We start from the raw sequence: 23,028 nt of genomic DNA, 5'->3' as shown, positions 1-23,028 counted from the left end.
AATGAGCTATTTTTCCATTAAAATTAACTAAACTGAGCCTCTTTATTTTTTCGGGTCACACTTGCTGCTTGAAATCTAACTTTTTTGGGGGAAAATAAATTTTATATATTATTGTTTAATAATATATTTTGATTATTATTTAACATTTTGAGGATATTTTATAATAGTATTTCAGTTTAATGAAAAAATTAAGAGCTATTTTTCCATTAAAATTAATTAAACTGAGCCTCTTTATTTTTCGGGTCACACTTGCTGCTTGAAATCTAACCTTTTTTTTAGGAAAATTAATGTGATATATTTTTTATTAATAATATATTTTGATTATTATTTAACATTTTGAGGATATTTTATGATAGTATAAAATTTTTATTCAAGTTTAATGAGCTATTTTTCCATTAAAATTAATTAAACTGAGCCTCTTTATTTTTTCGGGTCACACTTGCTGCTTGAAATCTAACCTTTTTTTTTGGAAAATTAATGTAATATATTATTGTTTAATAATATATTTTGATTATTATTTAGCATTTTGAGGATATTTTATGATAGTATTAAATTTTTATTCAAGTTTAATGAGCTATTTTTCCATTAAAATTAATTAAACTGAGCCTCTTTATTTTTCGGGTGCTTAAAATTTAACTTTTTTTTGGAAAATAAATTTTATATACCCTTATTGGTAACACTTTAAATTAAGGTACACATATTCACTATTAACTAATTGCTTATTAAAATGATTATTACTAGCATATTGACTGCTTATTAGTACTTATAAAGCACATATTAATGCCTTACTCTGCACGACCTTATTCTACGCCTAACAGACCATTAACTATGAGTTTTTCTTTAATTAACTCATAGTTACTGCTTATTGGGAGTAAGTAAGGCAGTTGTTGTATGAGAATTATGATCTTAATACGCTTTGCTTATTATGGGCTTATTAAGCTGGTAGTAGGAGAAGAATAGTCATTCTCTCTTAATAACACTTAATAAATATGGTCTATTCTTATGTAACAACACACATAACTACAAGTGTTAATAGTGTCCAATTAACTCTAAATTAAGTCTTTTTAAGTCTGAATATGTTACCCATTCTAAAGTGAAGTCTTGCTCATTACTAATTCACTAGTAGTTGGAGACTTATTAACCCTTACCCATTCCCTGTTCTAAAGCTGCCTGCTCTTCACAATTAACAAATCCATTACAACACACAACTACTATAACTGATGAACCTTAGTCTTAAGGTTGCATCTAAAAAAAAGGTCTCTGGTTACGTATGTAATCTTGGTTCACTGAAATGTGGGAAACAATATGGAAGCTGCTGGCAATGTCAGAGTGACTGGTGTCTACTAGAGTTCACAGGTTTTATGTCCATTCAGTAGCAGACCAAAGACACAAACACAGCACAAGTACAAACATCTCCTATAATATAAACATGCATATAATTATGCCATACAATGAACTATAGAGTACCAATATGCCTTACCAAAATAAAATTGCACAAAGATAAAACCTGTACAGGTCAATATGAACTAGTAGGCAATCTACTGTACTGTGTGTACTGCACTCTGTATAAAACAGTGTTTAAACACAGCAGACCTTTTTTGTGTTAAATGACCATAAACATAAAACATACACAGGACATAGCCTTGTGTAATTTAACTCACATTTTCAACATTTCAAAACAGAACCAAACAAATCAGCAAGTTAGCATTTTAATACTTCATTAGTAAAGGAAGAAGTTGCCCTTGAGATTTCATGTCCTCTATCATGACTTTTTTTTCAGGGCTAATGTGAGCAGCACACTTTTTAGAAAAAGACAGCAGGGTCTCATTTGCAGGATCAAACTTCAGGCCTTTAGGTGTCTGGGTCCACTATGTGGAGCTCTGCAATCGGAGCAGTCATCTTGATGGGTCCACGATCCACGCCGTTTACCTTGAAGGCTCCTGTCATTGTACGGACACGGCTGAAGCTTTTTAGGAGTTTCTTGTATCTACGGATGACCTCAGCTGGCCCTTTGACTGAAAAGAAAACAAAAAAAGACTTTATTATATATGCACACCTGTATGAAGAGTTATAGACAGACATCAGTAACTAAGCACCTCAAACAAACAGGAACCAACCTTTACACCACTACTGAATCAAAACAACAAGCTTATACTGCGTTCACACCATAAAAAAACAAACACAAGCAGTAGAATGAGAACTATTCTTTACAGTCAGAGCACAAAGTTATTTATTCTTTTGTTGTTTGGTTTACTTTAATGTCACAAAATTGTCTTCACAATATGAAATAAACGTACACTTATTCTTAATAAAGCTACAAAAGTCAAGCTGAAGGAGTGATTTTCTCGAAATGCTGTTGACTGATTAAAATGGTGGTGTCAAACTCAGTTCCTTGAGGGCCGCAGCCCTGCAGTTTAGTTCCAATCCTGCTCCAACAAACATACTGAAGTCTTAATTAGCTAAACCCTCCAGGAACTGAGTTTGACACCTGTGGATTAGAAGGTAATTTAGCAGGTTCAGTATATTGGGCTCCCCTCCGTTTTCCCCCAGTGGTTCAATTAAGTAAATTCCATTAAAACATTACCGACGGTATTTATATACTATACATATATCTATATCGTCATACAGCACAGCCCTCGTATGAATTTCGAGTGTAGGGCTCGGTTAGCACTTAACTTACCATTTTAGGTGCAACAATTTTCACTCCTTTTCCAGCTTCTTAACTCTTCAATTGCCAAAGCAAATGCGGAAGTCAGAGCACGTGTGCACAGCAGAAAATTCTTGTTCCCACTCCGACAATGTAGGTAATTATTTCCCATTTCGTTAGCTAGCGAAACATGGTCATGAGATTTCAAAATGTCCACTCCCTACTAGTTTGTCATTGTTTATTCAGGGGAAGTGTGCGAACTAGATGCGTTGCCTGACGTGTGCGGTGTGAACGCACCAAAAAACAAGCGTTGCAAGCTTCAACGTACATGCGTCAAACTAGATGCGTTGGGAGCGTTGCCTGACGCAGACAAAGTGTGCGGTGTGAACGCACCATAACACCGCTCAACGAAGGAGAACGCAGTAGCGAACACTATCCGCCTTTTTCGTGTAATAATCGCTGATGCAGATGAGACATAATGAATATTATGGGAGATAGGTAGCTTTGAAGCAAGAAGTTGGTAAGATATGGTGTCATATTACGAGTTTTTGAGCCGAATTCTTTTTAGACAGTGCTCCAAGGAAATCCTTAAGTTCAGTAGGTGGTTAATGAAAGAAGGCCTAATTCGAAAATCAATTAAATGCCCCTGCTCTCATCTAATGAAGTTGAAACTACCCAATGGCACAAAGGAGCCAATATGGTGAGTATAACAACCACATGTATTAATTTTATGCATATCATGAATGTCGGACTGAAACCTTGTAACTCCAAAATTAGTCTCTATTCTGAATTGCTGCAAACAGTTTAAGCATGCTATGCAATGGGCAATAAAGAACTGGTTGTTTAATCTATAGCAACATGAAATTATGTCCAAATGACACACACAAAGTGTCCATAGCCACAGTAATCTACAAAACCTGCAAGTTGATGAAAATGCAATACAATGCACTTACTGCTTTAGATTTGGCCATTGTAATGATGGAATTTTTTTTTTTATTTAAGCTTGATTGTAGTAAAATGTTACTATAATGATACGTGTAAGCATCTGATCATGTATAAAGCCGCAGTATAAACATTGACAACACAGTGTTTTTAATGTAATATATATATATATATATATATATATATATATATATATATATATATATATATATATATATATATATATATCCCTATAATATTATATATCCCTTATCCTAACCTTTAAGCTACAACTGAACCCTTTGGTTGGTACTGTTAGTATGCTTTGTAATCATAGATTGCACAATATTACGGTTGACAAATTAGTAGAAAATACAATACAAATCACACAGCTGTTTTTATTCATTCTTAATTTTCAGGATTTGCAGAGATTCATGTCACAAAGGAAAATCATTTGGGAAGTCCATCCGACATGGCTCCATGTTTGAGAAGTCTCATATTTCACTTCAAACATGGATGCATTTCATCTATAGGTGAGCAGTTTTACATTGTATGAAAACACATTGATAGGTATGGAAGGCATTTTCTGCCAATTTTAAATCAATTTAATTCTAAAAATGAAAATGAAAACCAGATTGCAAAAGCGATATGCAAAATATGTGCCAAAATGAAATGAAAAGGTAAATGTGAAAAAGAAAATGCAAATCCAGTTTTTCCAAAGCTTTTTATTAATGCGCACACAAATTTTGGGGACACAATTCAAATCAAAATGTAAAGTAAATTTTTCGTTTTATTGTCTCTTTTATTTCAGTTTTCATTTTCAAAGTCAACTTGTATGCGAATTCTATGTTAATCAGAGGGTGAGGCTTATTGTTTGAGTACAGAGGCCCATTCCCACCACAGTTAAGTAAAAAATATGATTCTGTACGTCAAAATAATGAGAAACGCTCTCCTATTAATGACTTAATAGCTCATAATAATGACTGACTTCTCTCAAACCACACGACTTTGTCCAGTGGGTGCCGCTAGCACGTTGCTCCCTTTTGCTCTTTTGCTTGGCACATGCGAAGAAGTAATAGACAGCTTCTCATTGATACGAGAGACGTCAGTCATTATTATGAGCTATTAAGTTTTGATTTGAATTGTGTCGCTATTATTGCGTGAGTATTAATAAAAAGCTTTGTAAAAACTGGATTTGCATTTTCTTTTTCACGTTTACCTTTTCAATTTAAGATTGGCAGCTTTGACTCGAGATTGCAGTGCAAATTAAATGTCAAATCACAACTGCACCAACTTTTTTTAATTTGTCAGGGAAAATGCTAATTAAAATGAAATCATTTAATTTCATTTTCGATTTTGGCACATATTTTGCATATAGCTTTTTATAATGAAATTGTTAATGTGGTTTTCATTTTCATTTTTAGAATTAAATTGATTTCCATCCATACTATGGTCTTCTCGGGTCCTAAGGTCTGTACCGGACCATCTGGCCCCAATCGCTTCTTACCTGAACCTAACTTGTAAAAGTTTTAATTGTTATACATAAAAGCCTGTAAGCTTTATAGGAACCGTATATAGAAGATGTTTGGTAGTTTAATATAATTCTTATTAGGGCTGCACGATAAATCACATGCAATATCCAATGTGCATCTAGTCAATAAAGCCGGTCCTGTAATCAGTAGTAAATCACCATCATGTGTGTTTTAGTTTGAGTACTGATTACAGGACCGGCTTTAGTGACTAGATGCACATTGGATATTGCGTGCGATTTATCATGCAGCCTAAATTCTTATTTAATATGCATTTGTTTAAAATAAAATATAGTTAAATCCAGTTGTTTAAAAGAATTAAGGTCTTCCCAGGTATATTTGGTAAAAGCATGTTGGTTTAAAATTACCAAACATCTTGGGCTACTAATATCAGTCCAGGCCCATGTCTGAGGCACTGAACCCACTTGGGTCTCTCAGGTATTTGAATCTAGGTGGATCTGTTGTGCATGCATGTTTGGGCAGTGCTGCATCTGCAAATGGGAAATTGTGGTTGTCATGTTGGAAAAATGGGCTTCCACCCCAACTTCTAAATTGTGTAGCTTATTATTTTGGTTTGTCCGGTACAGATTTGCCCAAGGTCTTCGACTGCGACAGGTGGACATGCTACAGGAGGGGAATACTCGGAGCTCTGCAACTCTGAGTAAAATGGCAGACAAGCTGAGAAGAGTTTGCAAATCTGCAATGAAAAGAATTAGAAAAAGAGGAAAGCACACTATTGGAAGAAGAAGAGAAATAGTTTTGATAGATGAAAGCAAATTTGGCCATAAAAGAAAGGTATGTGAGTTGCTTAAACACTTTAGAATTCCCCCTTGGTGTCCATTGCATAATTTTACAATTATGTTAAATACACCTAAACACAGACTGAGATTCACTGTAGATCCATTAATGTAGAGACAATATAATACACAATACAATTTCTCCTGTATGACATGGTGTCTGTAATATTATTGGCATAATACTAAATTAAATGTGAGTGATAACTCGATTTACACTCCGTAGTCACCTCCCTGATGTCATGTGCATCATGTAAACGAACAACAACACATGACAAATTGCACCGTGTCATTATTTATTCAACAAAAATAAAGCCAAAATGGAAAAGCCTTGTGTAACAAAGTGAGGACACTACTGTTAACATTGAAATAAAGAGGGGAAGTAACAGTCAAGCACTGCTAATCAAATGCCTTTGATTATTATATTTTGATCATCAGCAAGACATTTAAAACAGACACCTATCCTTCCAGGAGTGGAAGTCCATAGCTTTTCCCTTTTGGCTGTTTTTTTATTTTATTTTTTTAATAAATGACAATGTGTGATATGTCATGTGATGTTTATCTGAGGATTTATTTTCCAAATTTTAAGACCTGCCAAGGACCATATTTTTATGGAGTATTGAAATGCTAGTTTTCAACTTTCAGTTTAAATTTGTTGTATGTACTGTATGAAGAATTTAAAATATGTATTTGATTAAAAATATGAAGTTTATATTTGCCTGTGTTGTTTTATTTAGAGTGCTAAATATTAGTGGGCCATACAGTTTACATTTGTCAGCACATTTGTTCTTGGCAAATACAATGTTGTAATAGGTTTGTAAATCTCAGAAGTTGTCTTAGATTAAAGGAGATGTTTGTACTTGTGCTGTGTTTGTGTCTTTGGTCTGCTACTGAATGGACATAAAACCTGTGAACTCTAGTAGACACCAGTCACTCTGACATTGCCAGCAGCTTCCATATTGTTTCCCACATTTCAGTGAACCAAGATTACATACGTAACCAGAGACCTTTTTTTAGATGCAACCTTAAGACTAAGGTTCATCAGTTATAGTAGTTGTGTGTTGTAATGGATTTGTTAATTGTGAAGAGCAGGCAGCTTTAGAACAGGGAATGGGTAAGGGTTAATAAGTCTCCAACTACTAGTGAATTAGTAATGAGCAAGACTTCACTTTAGAATGGGTAACATATTCAGACTTAAAAAGACTTAATTTAGAGTTAATTGGACACTATTAACACTTGTAGTTATGTGTGTTGTTACATAAGAATAGACCATATTTATTAAGTGTTATTAAGAGAGAATGACTATTCTTCTGCTACTACCAGCTTAATAAGCCCATAATAAGCAAAGCGTATTAAGATCATAATTCTCATACAACAACTGCCTTACTTACTCCCAATAAGCAGTAACTATGAGTTAATTAAAGAAAAACTCATAGTTAATGGTCTGTTAGGCGTAGAATAAGGTCGTGTAGAGCAGTCATTCCCAAAGGCGGGGTCCCGACCCACAAGTGGGTCGCGGGAGATTTTGTATGGGTCGCCAAGTCGAACACTCTTTTTCAGTGCGCTATATACTCTTGATTAAAATTTATGTGTAGTTCACCTATTAGCCGCACGAGGGAGCTCGTCGTTTTCTTCTTCTTCTGCTTTCTTTTTTTTTGTTGTTGTTCTTTAGCTGCGCTCTGCGGCATCGCCTGTTTCACACATACTCCGTCTGCAGTGCTTATGCGTTGCGTATTTTTTTTCGCACCCATGTTAACGGATTGGAGCGTTCACACTGCACGCGGTTGCTGTCCAGCAGTACGTCCCAGAAGCAGTGCGTTTGCAGCAGAGTAGCGATCATTTCGGCAGAGTCAATGTTTTGCTGTGCTGCAAGCGCTGAATTAAAGTGACAGCGCATTGTTCGCTGTAAAAATGAACATGGATTGACACGAAAATGTCCCATAAATGCATATAAATGAAATCCACTGTTTCACAGTCAACACGTGGCTTTTTGGCTAGGTTTAAAATAAGCAAAAATGCAGTTTTAAAGAAAAAGGGAACATAATACGTGCACTTGTCCAGGTAGAAAAGTTCTTTAAAAGGATTGTTTTTAATAAAGATTTAATGCGAAAGAAAAGCATGAGAGCCGACTGTTTCTGTCTGTGGTAAGTTTTAATTAAAATATTTTTTGATAGCCCAATTTTTAATTAAAAAAATGAAGCTATAGCCTCCCTATGTTGTGTTTAAATGTGTTGCAACTTGCTTGAGCAACTTTATACAAATCTAGAAGTCAAGTTCATTGAATAATACGTTGTTTTTATTGAATTTAAACGTGAATATGTCTGTTATTGTATTAGTTTACTGTGATAAAAGAGGATCACAATGCTGAAAAAGCACTTTTTGATTTGATATCAAAATAACGGATAAATATTGTGTTTGTGGTAAACAACATTTTCTGCAAATCTGCAGTTTACTTAAATTTAAAAAAAAGTGCTTTGTCAAATATCTGTATCTCTTTTAAATAGTTAAGTGGAAGCATGACCTTAAAAATGGTCAAACATATTTTGTTAATGCATAAATTCTCTTCGTGATATATGAACTATATGGGCCTAATGTTTATTGGGTCACAAGGATTTATCGACTTTAAAATGTGGGTCCCCAGAAAAAAAGTTTGGGAAACACTGGTGTAGAGTAAGGCATTAATATGTGCTTTATAAGTACTAATAAGCAGTCAATATGCTAGTAATAATCATGTTAATAAGCAATTAGTTGATAGTGAATATGTGTACCTTAATTTAAAGTGTTACCAAAAATAAAGTAAATGTAAAAATCGATAACACAGCCATTAACACATGTCTTAAAGCTTGTATTAAATTTGTAAAGCAAAACCTGCGTTTCTGCACATGCGCAGTGCAAATCGTGTAAAGGTACGGATCAAGTAGTGACAACTAGCTGATTAGTAAGTTACTAGCATGATTCTAGCATGACTAGCATGTTGCTAGCATGACAAATGTGTCACTGGCATGTTGCTAGCATGACTAGCATGTCAATAGCATTATGCTAGCACGTCACAAGTATTATGCTAGCATGTCACTAGAATGATGCTAGCATGTTGTTAGCATGTCACTAGCATGATGCTAACCTGACTAGCATGCCGTTAACATGTTGTCAGTATGGCTAGCATGTCACTAACATGTTATTAGCATGACTAGCATGTCACTAACATGTTATTAGCATGACTAGCATTTCACTAGCATGATGTTACCATGGCTAGCAAATCACTAGCATGTTTTAGCATGACTAGTAAGTCACTAGCATGATTCTAGCATGACTAGCAAGTTACTAGCATGATTCTAGCATGACTAGCATGTCATTAGTATGTTGTTAGGCATGATTAGCAAGTTGTTAGCATGACTAGCATGTCACTAGCATGATGCTAACATGCCAACATGTCGTTAATGTTGTTAGTATGGCTAGCATGTTATTAGCATGACTTGCATGTCACTAGCATGACTAGCATGTAACTAGCATGTTTTTTATAGAGATGCACAGATTGCAATTTTCTTGGCCGATACCGATTCCGATTTTTGCGATTTCCGATTTTATTTTTTTAAGAGCTGTAAGCCTGTAATGAAAGCATAGGCCTATACAGAAATATTTTCTTTAATTAAATTTATTTAAAAAATAAACCCTGTGGGTTTTCCCTCAGCCACCTGAGGTTGCTGTTTGCACTGCACTCCTCTGATTGTTCACGTCTGTCTTGTAATTTGCACTGATTGATTCACAGCTGTTCACCATTTGGACTTTTGTATAAGAACTCTCATTTCTCACTCCTGCTTCATGTCTGCATTGTCTCTAGTCCTGTTTGTATTTTCTGTGTTTCTGAGATCTTTGACCTGGTATTGAGTTCTTGATTTTGTTTTATTTTGTGTTTCAGTTTATGTTCAGTTTGTGCCGTGTTGGCCTTTTGGTTTATGTTTATTTGTGTTTTGTTATATTAAAGTCAACTCCCTGCATTTGGACCCAGACCCCTTTACTCAACGTGACAAAAGCCAAATCTAAATTATAACTATTAGTGAAATGGGATAAGCAGACACTAGATCAGGCCTCTTGCTTGTTCTATTCTATTTATTTAAGAAATGTATTTTTAGACTTTTTAAGCTAGTGTAATGACATTGTAACTTTCTTCAGCTGGATGCTAGACATCATGAATCAGTATTTTATGTCCATGTATTTATTGAGTCCCATTCACAGTGTGTAGTACATTACTGCTTACATCCTAACAAAGGATTCATGAGGCTCCCCCACTGCAAAATTTAATTATGTAAAAAATAAAAAAAAAATAATAAAAAAAAACACTGTTGAATATCAACATCCAGATACTAATGAGCTGTTCAGAGTTTTAATGTGTAATATGTGTGCAGTGTGCGTCTAAGTTCCTCTTTCACTGAATAAGAGGTTTTTGTACAGCTGCTCTATTAGTTTGTATCACTGTGATGGACTTTCGGTGGCAGCACCAGACTGGATGTTGGCAGTAAGTAAATGTTCAAATTATTTTAAAACAATACATTAGTCATATTACTAAAATTTATGACATTATAATTTGAATGTTTTAATTTGTATTGGGGATTTTTTTTTTAAATCAGTATAGGTTTATATTTAAGAATCAAACTACAAACTTGAAAGTTACTATAAAAGTTATAACTATATAAGTATTTACTACTGCAATGCTATTAGATCTTTTTGATATAACATGTGGGTTATAGCAACAATATCAAAGGCGACATACTAATATAGCAAACTGTTATTTCGGCCAGAAGATATTTTATCATTTAAACTTGCCAACTTGACCATTTATGAAATGCATTTTACTTCTTGCTGGAAGGAGTACAGTTCAGCATATAGAGTTATAGTACTTATTATGGAAATAATGCAATTTAAAATAATATACTAGAGTGTGAAGTGACTGTAATGTTTTTGCACATTTAATCGCATGCTATTAAAAAATCTCCTAAGGTTTAAATGTATATTAAATGCAGTTAGTTGAAAAGTAGACTGCTGACCCACTTAGGTATAACAAAAGTACATCTGTATATGTAATTTCACAATTATATTATAGTAAACTGAAATATACTGTAATTTCTATTGAAACTTATGTATTTTAATATAGATGCAATTTCACATTTGTAATGATGAAATGCATTGCGATTTAGTAATTTTAAAACTTTAAATTCATCAAATAACGCACTATAGTTAATAATGATTATCAAATATCTATGTGCTTTAATATGTTTATGTCAATACATCAAAAGAAATGTACTTCTCTGAAGTACTTCTCTGAAGTACAACAGATTATTAAAATGTAATGATTTAGATTGTATTTCAAGTAAAACATTTAATGTGATATTATTAAAAAACAGTCATGAAAATGTACTCTCTCTTTAAGTACACTTAAAGTGGTCTTTTATTTAATTAATATTACATTATCTGCAAGTATAGTTGTTGTTTTTAATATCCTTTTAACGTTTTTAAGTGTTTACTTGTTACCCAACTAGGTTAAAAAATATTTAAAAAATATATACAGTGCAAAAGCGTATAGTTACTAACTTTTCGGCTTCCCAAAATTGTTATTAAACATCCGTCAATATGATGACATTTAATTACTCATTTGATTTTCATCATATATCGCTTTATCTAAAAAGATAGTAGTAATGTTGTGTGTTACATTCATCTGTAATAAAATGTGTCCAAGTGTCTGTTAAGAGAGTTCTCTGTTGCCCCACTGTTCTGCTCGTTTCTCAGGCGTCACTCCTCCTAAAGTGAGCATCCTGCCCCCGTCCAGCGTAGAGATTTCATCAAAGAGCACAGCGACACTGGTGTGTGTGGCCAGCGAGGGTTTCCCATCAGACTGGAGTCTGAGCTTGAAGGTGGACAGCAGCAGCAGCAGCAGCGAGTCTGAGGACAGCAGCGCTGGGCTCCTGCAGAAGGACGGTCTGTACAGCTGGAGCAGCAGCCTGACTCTCTCTGAGCAGCAGTGGATGGAGAGCGTCTCAGTGAGCTGTGAGGCCACACGCAGCGGCCAGCCTGCCGTCACTCAACAACTGACCAGAGATCAGTGCTCACAGTAGATCTGCTGCTGCCTTCCTGCTCATGTCTCACTTCTGCTTCTCTGATTTAATTCAAACAAGTGCATGCAATGATTTTTCTATTTTATCTGAAATAAAAGCCTTGAAAGCTATTTTCTTCTTGGTTCTGCTTTGACAAATAAATGTTTAAAGAACATATATTCCATTAAATATTCTACTAATATCATGTGGCCTCTCAAATAACATGGGGTGGTCAAACACATTTGAAATGCTGAAAAAAAAAAAATGTTTTAGAACGAGTTGAGAGAATGTCACCTTGTAAGAAACATCAACTTCCTTAAAGTATTTCATGTCAGATACTCAAATTAGCTTCTCTCAGTGAAGCATGACAACACCTGCAGTCGATTACAAATTGAGTCATCTCCAAACAGCATTTGCATCAGTGTTGCTAATGTTGACAAAACCGGAACTAGTAATTTTCAGTTTTCAAATGATTTTCAGTATTTGAAACAAAGCTGGATTAAAGTAACTATAAAAATCAGATTTAAAAACAAATACAAAACTTAAAATATAAATATTACATAAAAATACTCAACTTAAAACAACATAAACATTTAAAAAAATATTAAAATAATTAAACTAAAAATGAAATAAAATAAAGTTCACAAATAAATAAATCAATAAATACAGGCACATACTAAAATTTGCTAAAACTTAAGAGAACATGTACTGATGAGACGTCACAAGGTGGCCACAGGAAGGAGTCACACAACTGGATTGCAATAAAAGTTTACAAAGAAAAAAATAAAAATATTTGAACAGATGATTACAATGCAGGCAAACCTGTATGAGTCTCTTTTCTTCTGCTAAACACAAAAGGATATTTTGAAGAACAACTGACTTCCATAGTATGAAATGAAGTCAGTAGAGACCAGAAACTGTTTGGTTCATTCTTCAAAGTAACTTCTTTTGTGCTCAACAGTAGAAAGAATCTCATACAGGTTTGGAAATGTATATGTCATTTCATAATTACTGTACTTCTGTTGTCTTTAAAGTCTGAATGCTTGTTTTGAGTTGGTCAGATGTTTTCTAAGAGCTGTACTTGTTAGTTTTGGTGTATGATCAGTATCGCATAGCCAAATCTAAACCTTAACTATTAGTGAAATACAGTAGATTAGGTGCTTTGCAATGGGATATGAACTATTTAGATTTTTAAAAAACAGAGTCCAGTCACAGTGTAATATGTGTGCAGTGTGTCTAAATCAGTAGTTCCCTTTTGAGAGCTACAATCGATGCTGCGCTGCTAAGCGCATTGGGAACGTCTTTATTCGTGACCAGCTATGAATAATGTGTGCAACACGTCCACAGAATTGACCCGGAGGTAATATAGCCTCAGTTGGTGACGTCATCGGAGCGCACCCGCGACATGAGGCTATAAAATAGATGAGCCACAGGTGCATCATCAGGTCTTTTGTCTTCAGATCATTCTGTGCATGTGTGTGGCAAGAACGCTCTCTCTCTCTCAAATCAAACTTTTGATCTTGTTAGGAGTTAGTTTCAGCAGGCAGTGTGCAGAACCTTTCATTCTCTTTCTTTCTCTCTTGTTTCAACGTGTTTAACAGTTTGAAAGTAGAAAATGAGTCAACAAAGCGGTAAACGTTGTGTTCCTCCTTGCTCTCGCCCTATGAGCGAGTTAGACACACACGATTACTGCTTTGTTTGTTTGGGGGAAGAGCACGCGGTTATGGCGATAGAGAAAGGCGGGTGCGAGCACTGTGATCTTCTCACAGTTAAAATGCTTCGCTCCCGTCTGAACTATTTTCATTCCGCACCCACATTAACATCGTGGGGCTCTCACATGGATTTGGTTCACGAGCAAGAGACGGGTCCGTCCCTTTGGCTTGCCGTGTCGCCAGATCCTCACATTCCTCCTCGTGATATCGAAGCGCGCTCCGGTGCTTCTTCGGTTCGCGAGGAGGATCAGTTTTCTCTTGGTTCGTCAGAGCACGAGCAGCCACCTTCTGAGCTTTCCTCTCGCGGAGGTAAATCTGCTGAGGAATTGATTGAGGTGATTACTCGTGCTGTGGCCAGGTTGCAGCTTGACTGGCCACGCGAACAAGAGACCCCCAAACGCAGTAAGCTTGAGGATAGGTTTCTGTCCGGTGGCAAAGGGGAGAAAGTTCAACATCAGTTTCTCCCCTTTTTCGAGGACCTCCATGACGAGCTGTCTAAGTCATGGAGTAAACCGTATACTTCTCGTGTGTTTGTGCCCTTGACGTCGACTTTTTCGACTATCGTGGGTGCGAATGCACGCGGGTATAAGGAGATGCCCCGGGTTGAAGAGACGATTGCGAGCTATCTCTCTCCCGCATCGGCATCTTCTATGAAGAAACCTACCCTCCCCACTAAACCATGCCGAATTACATCAACTTTAGTGGGAAAAGCTTATCAAGCTGCAGGTCAGGCTGGTGCTGCGCTGCACACAATGGCTGTGTTGCAGGCGTACCAGGCTGACCTATTGAAGGACTTGAGTGTGGGCAGTACCATCAACGAGGAAGCTTTCTCGGAGCTCCGTCGAGCCACAGATCTGTCTCTCCGTGCGACCAAGCAGACGGCCCGTGCTATCGGCCGTTCAATGAGTGCTTTAGTCAGCACGGAAAGGCACCTGTGGTTGAATCTAACAGGAATAAAAGAAAAAGATTGTGTATTCCTGTTAGATTCCCCCGTTTCTCCCTCTGGCTTATTTGGCGACTCTGTTAACTCAGTAGTCACCAGATATAAGGAGGTGAAGAAACACGAGGAAGCCTTCGGCCAATTCCTTCCTCGCCGCACTCAAGGGGAGGGCTGTCTGCCACCCAGCCTCGCCCCGGTCCTTCAAAACCTAGGGAGGTTCAAAAGCTGAGCGTGGCTGAGCGCACTCCCCCTCGTAGAGACTGGAGGGTTCGCCACGCTCAGCAACCTTCCAAGCCGAACCTCAGGACTATCATTAATAGAAAGAGGAAGTCCTGATGGTCCGGCGCCCAATCTGGTGGGGGTAGCCCCCTGCGGGATGGGGCGCAGCCTAGATCTTTTCACCCCTTCCCGATACCCTCACAGAAACTCTCCTTCCCCGCCACTTCTCGTGTCTCGGGGGACAGCAGTTTCCAGCGAAATATTAGATGTTCCGTTGCTTCCAGCTGTCATCCTGGACGCGGAACATCTAACATCCCCTCAAAAGGAAGTATCAAAATTAAGACCACTCTCAGAGAGTCTGGCAGCGTGGAAACTTCTGCCAGGCATCTCTTCCTGGGTGTTAAAGACAGTACAGTTAGGATACAGAATCCAATTTATTCGTCGTCCTCCGCGTTTCAACGGCGTGGTTTTCACTTCCGTGAAACCAGAGTTGATGCACGTACTGTCACAAGAGCTACAATCTCTTCTGAGCAAAGAGGCCATAGAACATGTTCCTCTGCCAGAGAGAGAGTCAGACTATTACAGCAGATACTTCCTGGTTCCCAAAAAAGATGGGGGGCTGCGTCCAATCTTAGATCTTTGAGGCTTAAACCATTCAGTCAAAGCACTCAAGTTCAAGATGTTAACTATCAAGATGGTCGTGACACAAATTCAACACTGCGATTTGTTCATGACGATCGATCTGAAGGACGCATATTTCCACATAGAAATATTGCCACAACACAGGAAATTCCTGAGGTTCGCTTTCGGGGGCAAAGCGTACCAATTTCGGGTTCTTCCATTCGGCCTAGCCTTGTCACCCCGCACATTCACAAAATGCATGGATGCAGCACTGGCTCCTTTACGACTCCAGGGTATCCGCATTTTGAACTACATCGACGATTGGCTGATCCTGGCACAATCGCAACAGATGGCGCTCCAACACAGAAACATCGTGTTAGCTCATCTGTTGTCTCTAGGGCTGAGAATCAACACCAGCAAGAGTGTTCTTTCTCCTGCCCAAAAAATGACTTATCTAGGGGTCGTTTGGCATTTCAATCACGATGCGGGCACAATTGTCTCCCGCTCGAATCGAGACCATTCGGCAGACCATGAGCGAAGTCAGGCTAGGCCAAGAGCGTACTGTTCGACAGTACCAAAAAATGTTAGGTTTCATGGCGTCAGCATCCACGGTAATTCCTCTGGGGCTGTTACACATGAGACGTTTCAGTTGTGGCTAAAAGCCAGAGGATTTCATCCAAGAGCCAATCCTCTAAGGCGAATAAAAGTGACGCTCCACGGGCTTCGTACACTAACTCTGTGGTTCAGACCCCGGTTCCTTATCTTGGGTCCCACTCTAGGGGCTCCTTGTCGTCGCGAAATGCTAACGACGGATGCCTCCCTGACGGGCTGGGGAGTGGTCTTAAATGGTCGTCCAGCTCAAGGGGCATGGGAGGGCCATCAGTTCGATTGGCACATTAACTGCCTCGAGTTGATGGCTATATTTCTGGCTCTGAAATATTTTCTCCCCCAATTAAGGGTCTGTCATGTCCTAGTGCGGGTGGACAACACAGCGGCAGTCTCTTACATAAATCACCAGGGAGGTCTGCGTTCCCTGAACAGGATAGCGAGACAGATTTTTCTCTGGGCCCAGGACAAGTTCCTGTCACTCAAGGCAGTATACATTCCAGGGCACCTGAACGTGGGAGCAGATTTACTGTCCAGACAGACACTACCATCAGGGGAGTGGAAACATCACCCAGAGATAGTGAATCAGATCTGGAACAGATTCTTCCAGGCGGAAGTGGACCTCTTCGCCTCTTTTCAGACAGCGCAATGTCCCCTCTACTTCTCTCTGAGTCACCCAGCTCCGTTGGGTCTGGATGCGATGTCGCACACATGGCCCAAAATGCGCTTGTATGCGTTTCCTCCAGTTTCTCTGCTCCCAGGGGTTCTAGCCAGGGTTCGCCAACAAGGGATTTGCCTCCTGTTGGTAGCACCACGTTGGCCGAACAGAGTATGGCTCTCGGAGATAATATCTCTGCTATCTCAGGCGGGGGGAACGATATTCCATCCCAGGCCCGATCTGTGGAATCTTCATGTTTGGCCCCTGAGGGGAACCAACTGAGGGACACTGGGCTTTCACCTGCCGTTATTGAGACCATCCTAAGTGCTAGGGCTCCCTCCACTAGGAGAAATTATGCCATTAAATGGGGAGTTTTTGAAAGATGGTGTGCAGAGCACAATGTAGATCCAGTTAACTGCCAGATTGCTTCAGTACTGGACTTTATGCAAGATAAATTATCAACAGGTACATGTCCTGCTACTCTTAGGGTTTATGTGGCCGCTCTTTCGGCTTGCCACGCCTTAATTGATGGTGCACCACTTGGGAGACACCCTCTGCTCTCTCGCTTCCTCTGTGGAGCCAGACGACTGAGGCCTCCAGTGAAGACCAAGATCCCTTCTTGGGACTTATCTACAGTCCTTGAGGGTCTGATTGGAGCCCCCTTTGAACCTTTAGAGTCAGCGTCTGATAAACTTCTGACTTTTAAAATGTTTTTTCTAATGGCAATAACTTCTATGAAGAGAATTTGGGATATGCAGGCTCTGTCTATCTCAGAGTGCAATCATATATTACAACATTTTTGTTTTTGTTTTTCATTTTTAAAAAAATATAATGAATAGTTTTTATTATTGAAATAGATTTATTCACAATAGCAAGTAGAGGTAAAGCAGTTGTTTTGGAGATGCAGTGAACAGAGCAGCTACTGAAGCATACAGAGGTTTTTGTTCAGCTGCTCTATTAGTTTGTATCACTGTGATACACTTTCGGCGGCGGCACCAGACTGGATGTTGGCAGTAAGTAAATAATCAAATCCTTTTAATAAAACTCTATATAGTCCTATTACTAAAATGTATGACATTATAATTTGAATGTTTTAATTTGTATTGGGAAAAACATTTTCTAATTGATATGCTAAATATTTCTTAGTAAAAGTTTATATTTGAGAGTCAAATTACAAACTCTCGTACCTTATTGCTTAACTATAGCACTTATTATGGAAAAATAAACTATAAAATAATATACTAAAGTCTGAAGTGTATTGCGATTTCTATTGAAACTTCTGTCTATTTAAGCTTTGATGTGTAGTCAAATAAGTGTACTTCTTTTTCACAAAGTCCGAAAACACATTAATTTTTAATAACACCTACCTTAATTATTGAGTCTTTTCTGGATGTATGTTGATGTGGTAATATTGAGTTCACTTGTTACCCAACTAGGTGAAAACATCTAAGCAGTGCAAAAGCTTATAGTAGCCTAACTAACTTTCTTCCCAAACTTGTTATAAAACATCTGTAAATATGATTACATTTAATCAGTCTTGAAAAGATTTCATCATATACTACTTTACTTAAACAGATAGTATGAATGTCTGTCACATTCATCTTTAATAAAATGTGTTCAGATGTCTCTTAAGTGAGTTGTCCTGCTGCTCTGATCTCTCCTCAGGTGTCACTCCTCCTAAAGTGAGCATCCTGCCCCCGTCCAGCACAGAGATTTCATCAAAGAGCACAGCGACACTGGTGTGTGTGGCCAGCGAGGGTTTCCCGTCAGACTGGAGCCTGAGCTTGAAGGTGGACGACAGCAGCAGTGAGTCTCAGGACAGCAGCGCTGGGCTCCGGCAGAAGGACGGTCTGTACAGCTGGAGCAGCAGCCTGACTCTCTCTGAGCAGCAGTGGATGGAGAGCGTCTCAGTGAGCTGTGAGGCCACACGCAGCGGCCAGCCTGCCGTCACTCAACAACTGACCAGAGATCAGTGCTCACAGTAGATCTGCTGCTGCCTTCCTGCTCATGTCTCACTTCTGCTTCTCTGATTTAATTCATACAAGAGCATGCAATGATTTTTCTCTTTTATCTGAAATAAAACAAATAATATTGTGCCTTCATATCTTTGATTTTCTTCTTGGTTTTGCTTTGACAAATAAATGTTTACAATTAAAAGTCTGACTGAACTATAATTCAATAGTTACAAAAGAATTTGCTGGAAAAAATGTTTTAGAGTGAGTTGAGATAATGTCACCTTGTAAGAAATGTCAACTTCCTTAAACTATGCAATGCAAGATACTCAAATAAGCTTCTCTCAGTGAAGCATTACAACACCTGCAGTCGATTACAAAATGAGTCATCTCCAAACAGCATTTGCAACAGTGTTGCTATTGCTAACAAAACCAAAACTAGTAGTTTTCAGTTTTCAAATTCTTTTCAGTATTTGAAACAAAGCTGAATTAAAATAACTATAAATTTCAGATGAAAAAACTTAAATGGAAAACATAAACAATGGTTGAAAAAGATGTCAGGGCATGCCAGAATTTCTAAAGGGCCCCAAAAAGCCCTAAGACCCAAGACTCAATCCTTACTTGAGCATGAAATTGTACTGTAATCTCTGAATATGAGTCATGAATCACATCTAATCCTTCTCATGAATGACCCAGTTTTATGTTGTCAGTTTACCATTGAAATCAGTGAAGGGTTTTTATCAATACTGGAATGTAAATGTAATCTTAATGTTGTCAGAATGAAAATTATACTTTACAGTACAGTATTATACAGTTGTATATGAATTGAACAAAAAAAATATTCATATAAAGGCAAAGTGAAACATTAATATTACTTTAATAAAACTGTAAACCTGAAAACTGTAAATGTGGTCATATGAAATATGGTGATCTGAAGCTAAAGTGGAAATGAATCTAAATAAAATTGTTCTAAACCTTGACACTTTTTCAAAGGAAGGCTGTGATTGTTTTGTGGTTCTTAAGTTGTAGTCATGCAACCAAAGATACAAAACCATAAAGTAAACTACAAATCTTTTTGAGTTTGCTTCAATCCCAGCTGGTCTGCTTTAATGCATTCAAGATAAGTGACTATTTATTTGATATGACTTCTGATTGCACATAAAGAATCTGGAAACATTTTATTCAGTCTACTGTCTGCTTTTCATTTCAAACACCACGACAAAGCTGTACTTGTTAGTTTTGGTTTATGATCAGTATCACATAGCCAAATCTAAACCTTAACTTTTAGTGAAATGCCATAGACCAGGTAGTTTGTAGTATGATATGAATTGTTCAGAGTTTTAAAAACAGTCACAGTGTTACATGTGTGCAGTGTTTGTCTAAATCAGTAGTTCCTCTTTTACTGGAGGGGTTTTTGTACGGCTCTGTATCACTGTGTTCGTGGTGTTTCATAATGCTGTTGACAGTAATAATCTCCTGCATCTTCAGACTGGACATTTCTGATTTTGAGCATAAAGTTTGTTCCTGATCTCCCATCAGTGAATCTCTCAGAAACTCCAGACACTTTGCTACCAACACTAGAGAACAGGAGTCTGGGTGTTTGTCCGGGTCTCTGATGATACCAGGCTAAACTGGATGTAAATCTGTCAGTGCTGGACCTGCAGTTGAGAGTGACGCTGCTTCCCACAGACACCAAATCCACTGATGGACTCTGAGTCAGAATGATCTCAGCAAAACAACCTGCCAACAATGTTACAGTCAAACAGATGACACATTAGAAACATGATAAAAAGCATTCATAAAATCACTAAATATTTGCTTTAATCTTACCAGCAATAGAAAGCAGTAGAGAGCAGATCATCAGAGCGTTTGCAGCCATCTTTGCTAAGATTGAGTGAGAACAGACCAGAGCTGCTGTTTTCAGTCCTGATCGATGACAGTCAGTTTTAAACAGAGGGGTGGTGCACTTATTCAAAGCTGCTTCCTTTTAGGAGATAATGTCTCACATATGTGTCAGATATTGCATTTTTAAATTAAATTAATTTTAACAGTTATTAAATGTACATTTTCCATAAATACAAATACTTTGTATTAGTATCAGCTGATATTTCTCAAGCGTTTCCTATTTTTGATGATATTTCATGAACATTCATTAGTTTACCATCAGTGAATCAGCTGGAGCTTAGATTGCAATGTTTAAGAGTGCAATCAAATTTTACAGGTTTTTTTTTTTCCTTTTTAAAAACACAATTAATAGTTTTTATTATTGAAATAGATTTGATCACAATAGCAAGTAGAGGTAAAGCAGTCGTTTTGGAGATGCAGTGAACAGAGCAGCTGCTGAAGCGTGCAGAGGTTTGTTCAGCTGCTCTATTAGTTTGTATCACTGTGATTAACTTTCGGCGGCGGCACCAGACTGGATGTTGGCAGTAAGTAAATATTTAAATCTTTTTAAAACAATACAATATAGTCATATTACAAAAAAGTATGACATTATAATTTGAATGTTTTCCTATGTATTAGGGGGAAAAAACTACTTTTCTACTTGATATGCTAACAGCAAAATATTTCTTAGTGTAAGTTTATATTTGAGAGTCAAACTACAAAATTAAAAGTTACTATAAAAGTTACTTACTATAAAAGTCTTTACTACCAACATGCTATTAGATCAATTTGTCATAATATGTGGAATATAGCAACAGTCAAAGGCGACATACTAATATATCAAATTGTTATTTTGGCCAAAAGATGTTTGAATGGATTTGTGTGCAAATTTATAATTTAAACTTGTCAACTTGACATTAAATGTATTTTACTCCTTGCTGGCAGGACTACAGTTCAGCATATAGAGTTATGGTACTTATTATGGAAAAATACACTTTAAAATAATATACTAAAGTCTGAAGTGGCTGCAATATATTTTTGAACACTTAATTGCATGTTATTTGTAATGACGAAGTGTTTTGCAATTTAGTAATTTTAAAATATATCAAATTACACACTATAGTTTAAACTTATAATAAAATATTTTACATGTGCTTTAGTGTTAGTCAACACATCAAAATAAGTGTACTCCTTTTTCGCAAAGGCTGAGAACACATTCATTTTTCAATAACCTTCATTATTGACTCTGTTCTGCATGTATGTTAGTGAAAACATCCAAGCAGAGCAAAAGTTTATAGTTACTAACTCCATGGCTTCCCAAACTTTTTATTAAACATCTGTCAATATGATTACATTTAATCAGTCTTGAAAAACGTTCATCATGTTTTGCTTTATCTAAAAAGATAGTAGTAATGTTGTGTGTTACATTCATCTGTAATAAAATTACAATTATAATGTTCAAGTGTCTGTTAAGAGTGTTCTCTGTTGTCCTGCTGCTCTGATCTCTTCTCAGGTGTCACTCCTCCTAAAGTGAGCATCCTGCCCCCGTCCAGCACAGAGATTTCATCAAAGAGCACAGCGACACTGGTGTGTGTGGCCAGCGAGGGTTTCCCGTCAGACTGGAGCCTGAGCTTGAAGGTGGACGACAGCAGCAGTGAGTCTCAGGACAGCAGCGCTGGGCTCCTGCAGAAGGACGGTCTGTACAGCTGGAGCAGCAGCCTGACTCTCTCTGAGCAGCAGTGGATGGAGAGCGTCTCAGTGAGCTGTGAGGCCACACGCAGCGGCCAGCCTGCCGTCACTCAACAACTGACCAGAGATCAGTGCTCACAGTAGATCTGCTGCTGCCTTCCTGCTCATGTCTCACTTCTGCTTCTCTGATTTAATTCAAACAAGAGCATGCAATGATTTGTCTCTTTTATCTGAAATAAAAGCCTTGATATCTTTGATTCTCGTCTTGGTTCTGCTTTAACAAATAAATGTTTAAAGTACAAATATTACAATAAATATTCTACTAATATCAGGTGGCCTCTCAAATAACACAGGGTGATCTTGAAGTCTAAATGAATTATAATTCAATAGTTACAAAAGAATTTGAAATGCTTAAAATGTTCTAGAATGACTTCTGTGACCTTGTGCGAAACATTAACTTCCTTAAAGTATTTCATGTCAGATACTCAAATAAGCTTCTCTCAGTGAAGCATGACAACACCTGCAGTCGATTACAAATTGAGTAATCAGCGTTGCTGTTGTTAACAAAAAAAAAAAAAAACAGTTTCAGTGTTCAAATGGCTTTCAGTATTCAAATCAAAGCTGTATCAGTGTAGTGTGACGGAGGTTTTTGTACGGCTCTTTATCACTGTGTGAATATTGCACCAGTGTGGTCACTCTGACAGAAATAATGTCCTGCATCTTCAGGCCGGACTCCACTGATGGTCAGCGTGAAGTCAGCTCCATGCCCA

The 23,028-nt window shown here is 37.5% G+C and overlaps 1 protein-coding gene and 2 gene segments (V, D, J or C); all 3 read left to right on the top strand.

Annotated features, from left to right (window-relative positions):
* LOC141337844 (protein NLRC3-like) overlaps positions 1 to 23,028 on the top strand; it is a 204,283-nt gene that overhangs the window by 85,117 nt on the left and 96,138 nt on the right. The window lies entirely within an intron of this gene.
* On the top strand, positions 7,002 to 12,108 carry LOC141342439 (Ig kappa-b4 chain C region-like). The segment is given in 2 exon segments: positions 7,002 to 7,005; positions 11,634 to 12,108. Coding segments are annotated over 2 exon segments (369 nt in total).
* Positions 21,084 to 22,402, top strand: LOC141338203 (immunoglobulin kappa light chain-like; the record flags this gene model as incomplete). The annotated part of the segment is given in 2 exon segments: positions 21,084 to 21,114; positions 22,083 to 22,402. Coding segments are annotated over 2 exon segments (351 nt in total), but the record flags the coding sequence as incomplete, so codon positions are not given.

Source organism: Garra rufa, chromosome 1 (assembly GCF_049309525.1).
Source record: "Garra rufa chromosome 1, GarRuf1.0, whole genome shotgun sequence".
Classification (NCBI taxonomy): Eukaryota; Metazoa; Chordata; class Actinopteri; order Cypriniformes; family Cyprinidae; genus Garra; species Garra rufa.
This window is presented reverse-complemented; position numbering and strand designations above follow the sequence as displayed.